The 13764-nt window shown below is 45.4% G+C and overlaps 1 protein-coding gene across 1 annotated transcript in view; it reads left to right on the top strand.

The window, feature by feature from the left end:
- The window catches only part of LOC147678979 (carbonic anhydrase 15-like), a 175767-nt gene that overhangs the window by 102343 nt on the left and 59660 nt on the right, over nt 1-13764 (top strand). Inside the window, exons 4-5 of the mRNA XM_086942696.1 lie at nt 2358-2518; nt 12797-12889. Of these exons, the coding sequence (XP_086798822.1) occupies nt 2358-2518; nt 12797-12889 (254 nt within the window). The remainder of the gene's footprint in view (nt 1-2357; nt 2519-12796; nt 12890-13764) is intronic.

Here is a 13764-nt window from a genome sequence, read left to right as displayed (position 1 = left end):
TGATGTAACAATCCCCATCTCGAAGTCATTCTCGTATCTTGGGGTCCTCTTTGATTCCAAACTTAGTTGGGGTCCACATCTTGACGAAAAAAAGGGAATTGGTAAGGGTGAATGCTACTATCTTTAACTTTGCATCAAAACTGGGGAAAAAACCTAATAATGCCATATTGAAACTTTACAATGCAAAATCAGTGGCAACTGCCGTTTACAGGAGTGAAATATGGGGCTATGTGGCCGGTGAGCAACTACAGATCGCTGAAAACTCTTTCATGAAACGTCTCTTGTGTGTCCCAGCAGGCACATCTAATTTTGTAGTACATGAAGAGCTGGGGTCGCAATATTTATGTGATATTTTTGAATTACGCCCGTTGACTTGCTGGCTAAAACTGTGGTTGAATCAAGACATACCACTGATTCACTTGATTGTAAGAGATTACCTATCTCAGGATAAGGCAATGGGCACACCCTGGTTAAAATATCTGAAATCCAATTTCACAAGGCTCGGCCGTTTGGACTTGTTTGAGCACCCGAGCGGGATTGTAAAGGGGGATGTGGAGGTAGTCAAGCGTGCCTTCCTTATGGACAGGAAGCTCAAAAGAGAAGGTGAGGAGCTCCTGAAACCCAGTGTAAGGAAATTCGCTATGTTACAAACATGTGACACGATGGAGCCGTACTTGATGGGCTCGTTGACTTCCCACGATAAGTTCCTTCTAAGTAGGTTCAGAAATCATCATCTGCTTTTTAGACCAAAATATGATGTTTTTATTAAACCTACTGCTCCCTGTGGCTGCGACGGTAAGTCTCTACAGGATATGCTGCATTTTATATTTTTATGTAAATTTTATGAATATCCTCGCAAACGCTATCTGGTAGATCTTTTAAAGAAACTTAATTTTAACCAGATCAGACCAGCATTATTGTATTTGCAACTTTTGCACAGTGACAGTATTCTTCAAGTTACTGAATTTTTAAAATTGTCTATTAAGCTGAGAAACTGTTTGGACCAATGATGGCATCTTTGTCGATTTGATTATCTTTACTAATGAATTTGCTATGTATGGAATTTGCTGTACCTTGCACTTTTGCACTTTATCGCCCATGTTTTATAACTATTGTGTGTTTTAAAGTGTTTTAGATTGTCTGTATTGTACATGTACTTTTATGGTTTGAATCAAAACCGAATAAAGTCTCTTTACAACTACTACTACCATCATACCCTTCAATGTATATTTATTTTCTAACATTTGCCGCATACCCACATTATCCAGGGTAGACATATTTTTCAAGAAGCCAGACTGCTCCATGGTCAACATACTGCTTTTATCAGCCCAACACTGTAAACAATCAAAGAGATTAGTTTAGAGCAGTTTGTTATGTGTACTTGTAAAGTTCACTCTCACCCGTGAGGGTATCCTGGTGCTGAACAGGTGTGTGTGCGCCTATGGTAGGTGTGTGTGTGCCTATGATAGGTGTGTGCGCCTATTGTAGGTGTGTATGCCTATGGTAGGTGTGTTAGCCTATGGTAGGCGTTTGTGCCTATGGTAGGTGTGTTTGCCTATGATAGGTGTGTGAGCCTGGTAGTTTTGTGAGCCTATGGTAGGTGTGTGTGCCTATGGTAGGTGTGTGTGCCTATGGTAGGTGTGTGTGCCTATGGTAGGTGTTTGAGCCTATGGTAGGTGTGCGCGCCTATGGTAGGTGGGTATGCCTATGGTAGGTGTGTGTACCTATGTTAGGTGTGTGTGCCTATGATAGGTGTGTGCGCCTATTGTAGGTGTGTGCACCTATGGTAGGTGTGTGTGCCTATGGTAGGTGTGTATGCCTATGGTAGGTGTGTTAGCCTATGGTAGGCGTTTGTGCCTATGGTAGGTGTGTGTGCCTATGATAGGTGTGTGAGCCTGGTAGTTTTGTGAACCTATGGTAGGTGTGTGGTGGCCCCCTCACCCCCTGCTGTCTGTCTCTATGCACTAGGGTGCATCAACCCTTGATGTCTGTCTGTCCCCTGTGCACAGGAGTGCATCACCCCTTGATGTCTGTCTGTCCCTTGCTCGCAGGGCTTAATCACCCCTTGCTGTCTGTCTGACTCCTGTGCACTAGGGTGCACCACCTCTTGATGTCTGTCCGTTCCCTGTGCACGGGAGTGCATCGCCCCCTGCTGTCTGTCCATCCCCTGTGCACAGGAGTGCATCACCCCTTGATGTCTGCCTGTCCCCTGTGCACTAGGGTGCATCACCCTTGATGTCTGTCCGTCCACTGTACACAGGAGTGCATCTCTCCATCTCTGGCCCCTTTTCTCAGAGTAGTATGCTGGCTCCCTCTGTTTGTCTTCTCACCTTCTTGTGTTATGATTTTCTTGCCAGCGCTGGTCAGTCTGGAAGGGGATACCATCGTGGGGCACACAAACATCAGCGGCGCTGGACTCCCCAATGTCTTCCAGGCGCTACAGCTCCATTTCCACTGGGGGGGCCCGAACCAGGACGGCTCGGAGCACCGGATCGACGGGAAGCAGTACCCCATGGAAGTAAGACATGGGGCGGGCACCAAAGAATCACATGTACTTTTCATGCAGCCTGGTGAGTTGAAAACATCAGATCAATAGATTCAGAGGTCCCTGTAGGCATGGAAGTCAATTCACCAAAATCCAGGGGAATCTAAAGTGAGTTGAGACACACTGACCCTCCCCCTTAATACATCACAGGGAGTGACCTCATATAGGGCCAGATGTAGGTAGCCCAATACCGGCCAGTAACGGCCGAAATTACAGAATTTTGGCCGTTACCGACCGGTATTAGGCTATTGAGATGTAGGTGGCTACATTTCAGATTCTGTAAATTACCGAATCTGAAATTTAGGAAGCACTCAAATGAGTGCATTGCATGGTTAAGGATTCGGTATTTACCACCAAATAAAAGTTGGTGGTAAATATCGAAAACCTTTGAAAAAGCAAATTTGTGCCTTTTTCAAAAGTGCCATGTGGCATACATACATGCCCTTATATTCAGGGGTGCAACAGGATGTCAATGTGACACTCTGCCACCCTTGAATGTGTTCCCCCATTACAGAATCCGTAAATGCCGATTCGGTAATTCCCATTCATTCCTATGGGCCTCCAGGCCCATAGGAATGAATGGGAATTACCGATTCGGTATCTACCGAATCGGTAATTACCGAATATTACCGATTCAGTCAACTTTACCGAATACTTACCTACATACCATTTACCGATTCTGAAATACCGAATCGGTAAAAATTCAGTATTTTAGAATCGGTAAATGGAACTTACCTACATCTGGCCCATAGACTTCAACATTTATGACATCATAGGAAGTTATGTCACATGACCCTTGGTCCTGGTAACATTACAGGAAGTGATATTTTTAAAAATATAAAATAAAATGTAGACAAAATAATCGGAACATCCTGCAGTAGTTAGAACTCTGTTAAAATTCCATCCATATTTTAACCAAAGTGCAGCAATTGTAAACCAGTGGTGGAACCAACTATGCCAAAGGCCAAACAATCATAGGCAGAGGGTGAACCCATTTTAGATGAGGCAAGGAGCCATGACATTCCTAGGTGCAGCTAACTAAGCATGGGCGGAAAATCCGTTTCGCTCGCGGATTTTGCGGATTTTCGGTAAATTCGCAATCCGCGAGATTTGCGAATCTCCCGCAAAATCCGCAAATCCGCGAGCAGCGGATTTTGCTCGCACTGTTCGCACTGTTCGCGTGAGTTCGCGCCCTGCGAATAAGTGCAAAATTGCAGAAATACGATCTTAGCAAAACTGAAAGTAACTACTTACCAGGTTCAAAAGTTCAGGCTCATCATTAGTAGCCATTTCCTGTAGTGCTTCCTGAGGGGCCCCTCCAGAGTTCAGTTGCCAGTTGAAACTATTATGTGACCCTGCTCTGAACCTCAGAATAGTTACACATATGCCACAAAGGTCCTGAATTACAGCTAAGGGAGACAAGCAGGAGCCAGGCTGGAAGTTCAAATCCATTAATCAGCCCCTAATTCATTATTGTCAGTTGGGGCAGGGCAGGTGTTGTAACTAATTTTGCAACAATGAAAGCACTTAGCAAGTGCAAAAGATCACTAATCAGGAAGCACTAAGGAAGCAGGTGCCAGCTAAAAAAATATTCTGTGACACATTAATCAGCCCCAAATTAATTCAGGTCACTTGAGGCAGGGAAGGTGTGCTTGCGTTGCCACAATAATGTACACTGACTGGACAACCAGAGGGTGCTGTGATGAAACAGAGGGTGGCATGGGTGGGCCAGAGGGTGGCATGAGTAGTCAGAGAGTGGCAGTGGTGACAGAGAGTGGCAGTGATGAAGAAGAGTGTCCCAAACAGGCTGGACACGTAGAAACAACAAGTTCGCGAAACTTGCGACCCGACAGGTAAGTTCGCAATTTGCGACATTGTAAAAAACCCTCGCGAACTGGCAGAAACCCGCGCAAACACACAAAAAAAAAAAATCCGCAAATTCGCGAGAATTTGCGGATTTTGCGGATTGCGAGTTCGCAAATCCGCAAAATTCGCGAACGCGAGATTCGCAAAATTCGCCCATGCTTACAGCTAACGCATTTCCAAGTACAGCCTCAAATGCCCCGGAAATCGCATCTATATGCTCCGTCACAACCATCATATCAATCATAACATTTGTAAAGCGTGCAACTCACCCGTGAGGGTCTCAAGATTCTGGGGGTAGGGGGGGGGTGGGGGGGGGGGATGCGGAGGGGGTGGGGTGCTGCTACTGCTCGAATAGCCAGGTCTTGAGGAGTCTCCTGAAGGTTAGTAGGTCCTGGGTCTGCCGTAGTGGGATGGGGCGGGTGTTCCAGGTCTTGGTGGTGAGGTGGGAGAACGATCTGCTGCCGGAGGTTGCTCTTCGGATATGGGGGACAATGGCTAGGTATAGCAACACAAGAGCACCTTCATTGTTCAGAGACTGACCTGAATGGGGCCTGTGTCTGAATTTATTATTGGAATCAGTCTGCACACATGCTTCAAAAGGAGTCTTTCGAGATTGAGAATTGGATGGGTACCAACCATCTGCAGCTCAACGGCAGTAAAACCGAGATCTTTCTTTTTGGTAAAACCTTTGAACACTGGACTCAAGACTGGTGGCCAGTAGATCTTAGTGACTGTCCAACGCCCAAGGAATCAGTGCAGAACCTGGGTTTTCACATGGACAACAAACTATCCATGAAGAACCAAACTAACCACATTGTAGGAACCTGCCTTGGACTCATGCGCAGTCTGCGCAAAGTTTTAAAGTGGATTCCCGCAGAGGCACGGAAACCTTTAGTTCAGGGTCTAATTAGAAACAGGCTGGACTATGGTAATTCGCTCCTACTAGCTATAAATGAGCATCACTTGAAAAGACTACAGGTTCTCCAGAACACCGCAGCGCGGGTGGTTTTAAACCTTCCCCGAAGGTCCCCTTCTGCCCCATCCCTTAAGAGCCTTCATTGGCTCCCTGTTAAAAAGCAAATCTTGTTTAAAACATTATGTCTAGTCCATAAACATATGTATGGAAATGGCCCAAAATATTGGTTCCATAAGCTCACATGGTATGCACCCAGAAGACAACTCAGATCCAGTACCGAGTCGCTGCTCACTCCTCTTAGAATACAAACCTCCAGAAATGATGGTCGTGCTTTTTCCTTTCTTGCCCCCACCTTCTGGGATAAAATGCCCCTTAATCTGCGCACTACTTCAGAACACAGTTGCTTCTGTAAAAAGCTGAAGGCATGGCTTTTTGCAAACTAAGCTGTCCACTTCTCGTCAGAGCCATCTGCAAGCGCCATGAGACTCTTTGGATGTGATATGTGTGCCTTACAAATGCCTTTGACTTGACTTGACTTGACACCCTTAAAAATGAACTGAGGGCGATATTATCAAGAAAGGGCGATACATTATCGCCGCTTTTATCGGCAGGAAACCGCCGCTAAAGCGGCGATAATGGGCTTGATAATATGCCCTTGTGAATTCCCATAGAAGCCCAGGGTCTGGTGTTAACCGGGGCTTCTATGGGAATTCACAAAGGCATATTATCAAGCCCATTATCGCCGCTTTAGCGGCAGTTTCCTGCCAATAAAAGCGGCGATAATGTACCGCCCTTTCTTGATAATATGGCCCGAGTGTGTGTTCTGGAAATTGTGATGTTATAGCTATCAAAGGAGTTGCAAAGGCTGAGTCTAGGATTCCAACTGGTGACTTTATGTTCTACGCAGTTTCTTCAGCAGCATTTTCAGGGCTAATCTTACGAACTTCTGTTTCCTACGCCAGGGGCGATCACACATTTGTATCAGTATCTCACAGCCCTAACTCTAAAGCTCAAATATTTATACACAGACAAATCCGTTAAACAGACTAAAACTACTCAACTCATACTCCACAATGAGTTAAAACTGGCTAAAACAACTTAACACAACTCCCAAGCGTATTCACCCTATATCAGCTTCGCACTAGCTGCTTCCAAGAAAGGTGTGGCAAGTGAATTACTTTGAACAAACCTCTCTTCCTTTCAGTTGTAAAATAGAACCCTTCAATTACATACCGCTGGACAGGCAGACTGGTGCTCTCAGGCTGGGGTCATAATGGCGCGTGTGTCACAGAGAGCTGTGCCTGCCTGTGATAGGTGACGTGTCCTACGAACCACTGTGCCAGCGATATGAGCTGCAATGAAATGATATGTGATATGCCAACGCCATCTGCGCTAGAGGCTGAAGCACAAGTGCCTGTCTTAGTAATACAAAACATAAATATACAATGTACAGTAATTCAAAGTTTATTGTCCTATATTAGAACGGTCAGCATTTTCAGGCAGTGGCACCTTGCACCGCCATGTGATTAAATAGGTCTCTTTTACAAATGAAAGGTAGAAAGATTTGCTCAAAGCAGGAGCGGCCTGTGCAGGTAAGAGTGGTGGCCCTGGTGTGGGGTGGGGTGGGGGGGGGGCGCAGACCCCGCCTCACCGCCAAAGTATTGCACTTGCGACACCTTTCCTGGAAGCAGCTAGTGCAAAGCTGATATAGGATAAATACGCTTGGGAGTTGTGTTGAGTTGTATTAGCCAGTTTTAACTCATTGTGGTGTATGAGTTTAGGAGTTTTGGTCTATTCAACTGATTTGTCTGTGGATAACTACTTGAGCTTAAGGGTTAGGGCCTGAAAGATACTGATACAAATGTGTGATCCAGTGCTTAATTTGTAAAAAGAAAGAAGTGCAGGTGCTGAAAATTTTGCCAAGGAGGCCACCGCACACGTCTTCCTCCGGTGAGCCCCACTTTCAACACTCTCACTGCCTCAGTCTCTATCTTCTAACCTTGATCTGTTGTCTGTCCCCTAAGTCTTTGCTCTAAAAGTCTATCCTCTCACCTCTCTAATTGTTTTCTATCACCTTTGTCACACCCTATATTTCTGATTTGCCCCCTATTCATTTTAGCCCTGCCCTTTTTTCTCTTCACTTTTATCCATGCTCTGCTCTCTCTCCCCTTGATCTTCGCTCTTTACTATCACTCTCTAGCAGTGATTAGCTGTGTCTCCATTTTATCATTTGTCTGCTTTTTTTCCTCTGTCCTGTCCTCCAGATCCTTTCATTCTATCTTCTCTCTTCTTAATGCTCTCTTCTTCACATCATGGCTGCTTTCTCTTTGTATCTGATTTGCTTTCCTCCTTTTCTTCTACTTTGCTCCGTTTTATCTCTCTCCTCTCTTCTTGTTTCTTCTCCTCTTTACTCTCGCTGTCTCTCATCTCTAACACTGCTGCTGCCTGTGACCCCTGTAGTCAGCCTGTACATGTCCCTGCTATTTTGAACTCTGCGTTTTCCTGTTGCCATTCCTAAAGAAGCAGAAGATGTTTTACTTTCTTACCTACACTGAGTGCAAAAACAAAATGTACACCAAATGAAAATGCTTTTTTGCATATATTAATCAGTGTGGTATGACTGGGTGTATTGCGGAACATGCGTCTGCTTGAGCACAGCAGGTCATGTCACTGCTAGTGCTGCCTGTAATTATTAGGTCCAGGGATGGCGACGGCATCAGCATCCACTGCTCAGCTTGCTGTGATCCTGGCTGCTACAGCACAGGCATTGTCCCCAGTAGTAGTAATGCTGCCAATGCCGGTAAGTGTGGCTGTGGTGCCTACTGGACTCACTCACGCTCAGCAATTACCATGCCGGGGTGCAGCGCACAGATTCTACTGGTGATGCCATGGCGCATAAAAGTTGTGTTGGGCCACAGCCTCATCGAGCACATTGAGGATAGCAGCAATGCAGGGCTGCCGATATGCTCTCTGGCTACACAACAAGTGGAAAGTCCACACTTACTTTCATTTATTCTTCCTCAACAGCCCTCACTCCCAGGTTCCAAATGCGCTCTTGCAGCTTCCTGGCCTCAACTCTTGTCATGAGCCAGCCTCCAGCCACAATTACTCAATGGGAGGTTTAGACTCAGGCAGTGGCAGGGTGCAGCAGACTAGGGGAATAGAATGCAAGCCATAGTTTGTCGATGACTGCTTGTATTTGTGATCAGCGTGATGACATCATCACTAACGTAGTGATACACAATCATGCCTGCCTTGGCAGGCGTATGCCGGCCTGCCTATGAACATTTACCAGCCAGTCACCATGCAATGTATGTAATTATTTTTATTTTGAATTGAATAATTAATATTGAGACCACCATCTGCAGGTTCAGAAATTGTAGCCCAGGCCCTGTGAAAGAAGCGCAGGTGCTGAGCACCTGAAAGCACCTGCTCAAATTAAGCACTGGTGTGATCGCTCCTGGCGTAGGAAACAGAACTTCATAAGATTAGCACTGAAAATGATGCTGAGGAAACTGCGTAGAGCATAAAGTCACCAGTGGCGGTTTCTGCATGAGGACGGGGGTTGTGTCAACCCTCCCCGCGCGCTGCAGCCATGTTAAACGTGAAAAATAAAAAGGCAATGGAATGATTTCATTGCCATTTTACTTTTCACGCAGCACACAGCAGCCGCCAGCCAACCCCTAGCCGTGAGAAATGGGGACGTGTCCTCCTCTGCTGCTGATTGGCAGCAGAGGGCAGGAGCAGTGGCAGACTGGATGCTCCAAAGTGCGCATGCCATTTTGGCCGGCTGGCTTACCCCAGCCAAAATGACATGCGCACTTTGAAACTCTCCACTCAGCTGTCGTAGGCAGTTGGGTGGAGATCAAGCACAGGCCTACGGGCCTGAAGGAGTGTCCAGACTCCGGACTCCATCCAATCCTGGTTCTTCTCTCGTGCTGGTTACCAGCATGAGAGTCGCGCCAGGATTGGTTAATGGAATTGGCTGGAGCACTCAGAGCCTAAGGACCGGAGCGAGGAGGACGTCTGGCATGCAGCATAGTCACTCTCTTTGCCTGCATGCACACACCCATCCACAAAGCCATTTGCCGACCCCAACAACATACTCCCTGCCAGCCACCCCTGAAAGTCATAAGCTACATTCCTAGACTCAGCCTTTGCAACTCCTCTGATAGCTGTAACATCACAATTTGCAGAACACACACTCAGTTCAGTTGTTAAGGGTGGAACACTGACTCCTTTGACGCATGTGTGCAGACTGGTTCCAATAATAAATTCAGACACAGGCCCCATCCAGGTCTAAACAAAAACTTTGTATTAATTTATTTATTTGTTAAGCTTGTAGAGCGCAACAGCTACCCAAAAAGGGTTTCCCGGCGCTAGATAAGGCAGGGTGCTTGAGGACCGAAGTTGCCAAAGTACTGGAAACTTTATTGATTGAACAGCCAGGTCTTGATGGCTCTGCGAAATTGGACATAGCTGGTTTCAGTCCGGATGTTCAAGGGGAGAGAATTCCATAGTTTAGGGCCTAGAAGAGAAAAGGACCTACCACCCATTCTAGAGAGTCTGAATTTAGGCAAGCTGAAATAACCTTGGCATAGTTTGGTTCCACCACTGGTTTACTATTGCTGCACTTTGGTTAAAATATGGGTGGAATTTTAACAGAGTTTTAACTACTGTAGAAGTTTTCGATTATTTTGTCTAACTTTCATTTTTTATCTTTAAAAATATCACTTCCTGTAATGTTACCAGGACCAAGGATCATGTGAGATAGCTTCCTATGATGTCACAAACATCAAAGCCTATGTGAGGTCACTCTCTATGATGTAATAAGGGGGAGGGTCAGTTTGTCTGAACCCGCTCCCACTGGCATTTTGGAGAATTGACGTCCATGAAACAAACCCTGCTTTTAAAGGATTTTGAAATCATACAATGTGAGACAGGGACTGTTATCTCTGTTTTGTCCTTTGGTACCCAAGTACTAACCTTGTTATCACTGTTCTCGTGATGTCAGAGGTTGGAGCAAAAAGTAAAGAGGGCTGGAGTGGAGCTGGGAGGGTAATTGCCTACTCATCTCTTATCTCCTTACTAAAGCCCAACAGCCTGATGGTGGCCCTTAGAGCTGTGATATTTCCGGGTAACCCTTCATATTAGAAGGGGTTAGTTGAATGAACTGGGTAATACTCCACGTTACGAATCGGTTCCTTTTAAAGGAGTACTTTTTTCTTGGGCTAACAAGTCAAACAATTGAAGTTTAATGGGAATAGTTTGTGTTGGTTCCCTAGAGGTCAACAAAGGAGATTAGAGTTCTAGGAATCTTTTTATTATTATGCTATGTTGCCCTCGAGGAGCTGTGTGCTAGAGAATTAAAGAATATGCTAACAGATTTTCTAAAATGCTATGGGCCTCATTTATGAGGCCGTGCTTCACTTTTACGCCGCTGGTGTGTCCCTTTTTGTGATGCACCAGTGGCGTAAAAAATGCGCCTTGTTGTGCCATATTTACAAAGGGACGCATCTAGGTAGATACGTCACTTTGTAAACCCCTGCGCCACATTATACCTGTGCCAGGTATAATGTATGCAAGGGGGGCGTATTGACGCAAGGAAGGGTCGTAGAAGTGACGCAGTGAAATCTATGAGATTTCACTGCATCACTTTTTGGATGCCGTTGCCTCAAAATCTTGCGCCTGCCTCACAGCAGGCGTAAGACTGACGCAGGCCCTTTCACATGAGACTTGCCCCATGTGAAAGGACGCATTGCTGGAGTTGCGTCACTTTTGTGACACACTCCAGCACTGCGTCACTTTTGCGCTTACAGTTACGTCAGAAATACTGACGAATCTGTAACTCCTTGCGACATGATGCGTCATACAGTAAATATGACGCATCAGGAATGTCGCAAGGAGGGCGCACTGAGAAGTGACGCATCGCTGCTTTCAGGCAATGAATGGGAGATGAACGTTCTAGGCTCCATTTCTTCTTGGTTTCTTACATACATCAGTTAAATAGCTGACGCTTTCAGATTATCCTTTTCAATAAGGCATTGCACCGGTTCATAAAAGAGATGAAGGTTTGGGGCATTTCTGCTCAGTGGGGCCTTGTATTAGCGAAGGTTCTAGGAAATTCTTCTCATTATTATCCTGAACTGGTCAGGAAGAGAGTTGAAAGTTCTAGGCATTTATTTCATTAGTATTGTCTCCTAGTTAGTATTGTCTTCTAGTTAGTATTGTCTTCTAGTTAGTATTGTCTTCTAGTTAGTATTGTCTCCTGGTTAGTAAATGGGATGATGGTTTGAGTTTGCTCCTTTGGTTTCTGGCTGTTGGACAGTGAGGGTACTGAAAAAATTAGTTATTCCATTTTGGTATCTTGTTATGGATCACTTGGGTTATTGTTATGTTTTGTTACGTTAGTAGACATTTTTAAAGCGGACGGTCACCAAGAGGTTTCATGGCGCTGATCTTGGGCAGAGTGAAGACGGAGGCGGATTATGCGTGGGCTTGCTCGAGCAGCCATGTCTTAAGCGCCTTTCTGAACACCAACAGGTTTTCGCGCATCCTGATTTCTAGTGGTAGAGAGTTCCAGAATTTAGGGGCGAGGCAGGAGAACCGACACCCTCCCTGGCGTTTGAGTTTGATGGCAGGGGTAGTCAGTAGGTGGAGATGGGCAGACCGCGGGTGTGGGGCATGCCTTACAATCATACAGCTGATGAAATTGGGGCTCCTGCAGTGCAGGGCCTTGAACATTAGGCACCCTGTCTTGAAAGCTGCGCGTTGGGCCATAGGTAGCCAGTGAAGTTTGGATAGCAGGGGTCTGGTGGATTGCCATCTAGGTTGTTTATGGATTAATTGTGAGTTCCAGGCCTCTGTTCCTTCCGGGTCACTGACAAAGCTACAGATATAAAGTTAGTTCTTTAACTTGGTTGCATTGAACTCGTCTGTGAGAGACCCTGAAGTTGCCCTTGATATTGTGCAAGTAGGAAGTGAGGGAGCAAGAGATTAACTAGTAACCTCTGCCTTTAGGGATCAGGTAACCAGGAAGTGAAAGAGCCAGGGTTCAACAAATGACTAATGTGACCAGAAAGTAATGGAGCCTGAGTTTAACACAACATGACCCATGTAACCAGGAAGTGAAGAAGCACGAGGTTAACATCTGACATGTTAATAGTATGAGGGAGCCTGACATCTACAAGTAAACAATGAAACCATGAAGTGAGATGGCTTCGGGTTAACAGGTGACCCTTCTCCTTGGTGCTTTACAGCTAGCAGGAGAGGAAGGGTGAGGATAACAAGTGACCCCTCCTCTTGGAGTCAATGCACCAGTGAGTCAAAGAGTGTGAGGCACATGCAGCTCTTTCAATTGATCTTATCTGAGCAGAAAGGGTGCCTAAACCTATTAGGTAACCATTAACCTGATCAGGAAGCTGTTGAGGATTATGGGTAATCTTTTTCCCTGTTCTTTTGTTTTTTAGCTGCACATTGTTCATCTGAACTCCAAGTATAAGAGCATTGCAGCTGCTAAAGCAGATCCAAATGGGTTGGCTGTCTTGGGGCTGCTGTTTAAGGTAAGTGGTGAAGCAAAGCACTTGTGTGGATCTAGATACACGTCCAGGTGTGTTTAGATCTTTATGAGTTTACGAGCGCTTCCATGTTTATTTGTGCTATTTGTTGCGGGCCTTCCTGGTTTAAGAGAGTGTGGACATCATCAGGAGAACACAACCATTAAACCACGCTGAGTAGCCATGTTTGTAATTCTGCTCGATGGTTCGCGGTACAAATTCATAGACGTTGATTCTACTAAAATCCCAGGAGTAGTGGAAGTGACACAACACACGCTTTTTTTTAAGTTCAAAAAGTTTTATTGAATGAATTTTCATGGATGATAAAACAGTACAAAAAATAATACCGGACAGTAAGGTATATAGAAACATAGCATTATAAGGAATATAATCAACAATGAACAATTCAATATAATACCTATAACAACATGGGTAACTACATATTCATATAAATCTATACTAATATAATAAAGAGAGAGCCCATACCTTTGAGGTGGGTAATCTCAGGAACCACAGCACCAATCACAACACCCAATACAGCGTTGGAAAGGGCAGTTGCAGCAGAAGGACATAGGCTATACAGACGGCCACCATATACATTTAAAAGGTAAAAGAACTGTGCCAGCAAAGTAGTCCCTTGTGGGCATGTCTGCATTGTGCTGTGGGCGTGTGCTGGGGGCATGACAAACGCTGGGGGCGTGTGGTACGTTCCGCCCTTCATGCCATGTCTCATATTGTGTGCTAATCCCACCCTGCTCCCTTTAAATACCCCTGCACCCCATAATCATAACCCACCCTTAATCCTTAAAATACCCCAACACCCTTAAACACTAACCCATCTTAACCATATAAATATACCCTGTACCCCAAAACCCAAAACT

Source organism: Lissotriton vulgaris, chromosome 11, assembly GCF_964263255.1.
Source record: "Lissotriton vulgaris chromosome 11, aLisVul1.2, whole genome shotgun sequence".
Classification (NCBI taxonomy): Eukaryota; Metazoa; Chordata; class Amphibia; order Caudata; family Salamandridae; genus Lissotriton; species Lissotriton vulgaris.
The sequence above is the reverse complement of the archived record's forward strand: the minus strand, read 5'-3'. Positions and strand labels throughout refer to the sequence as shown.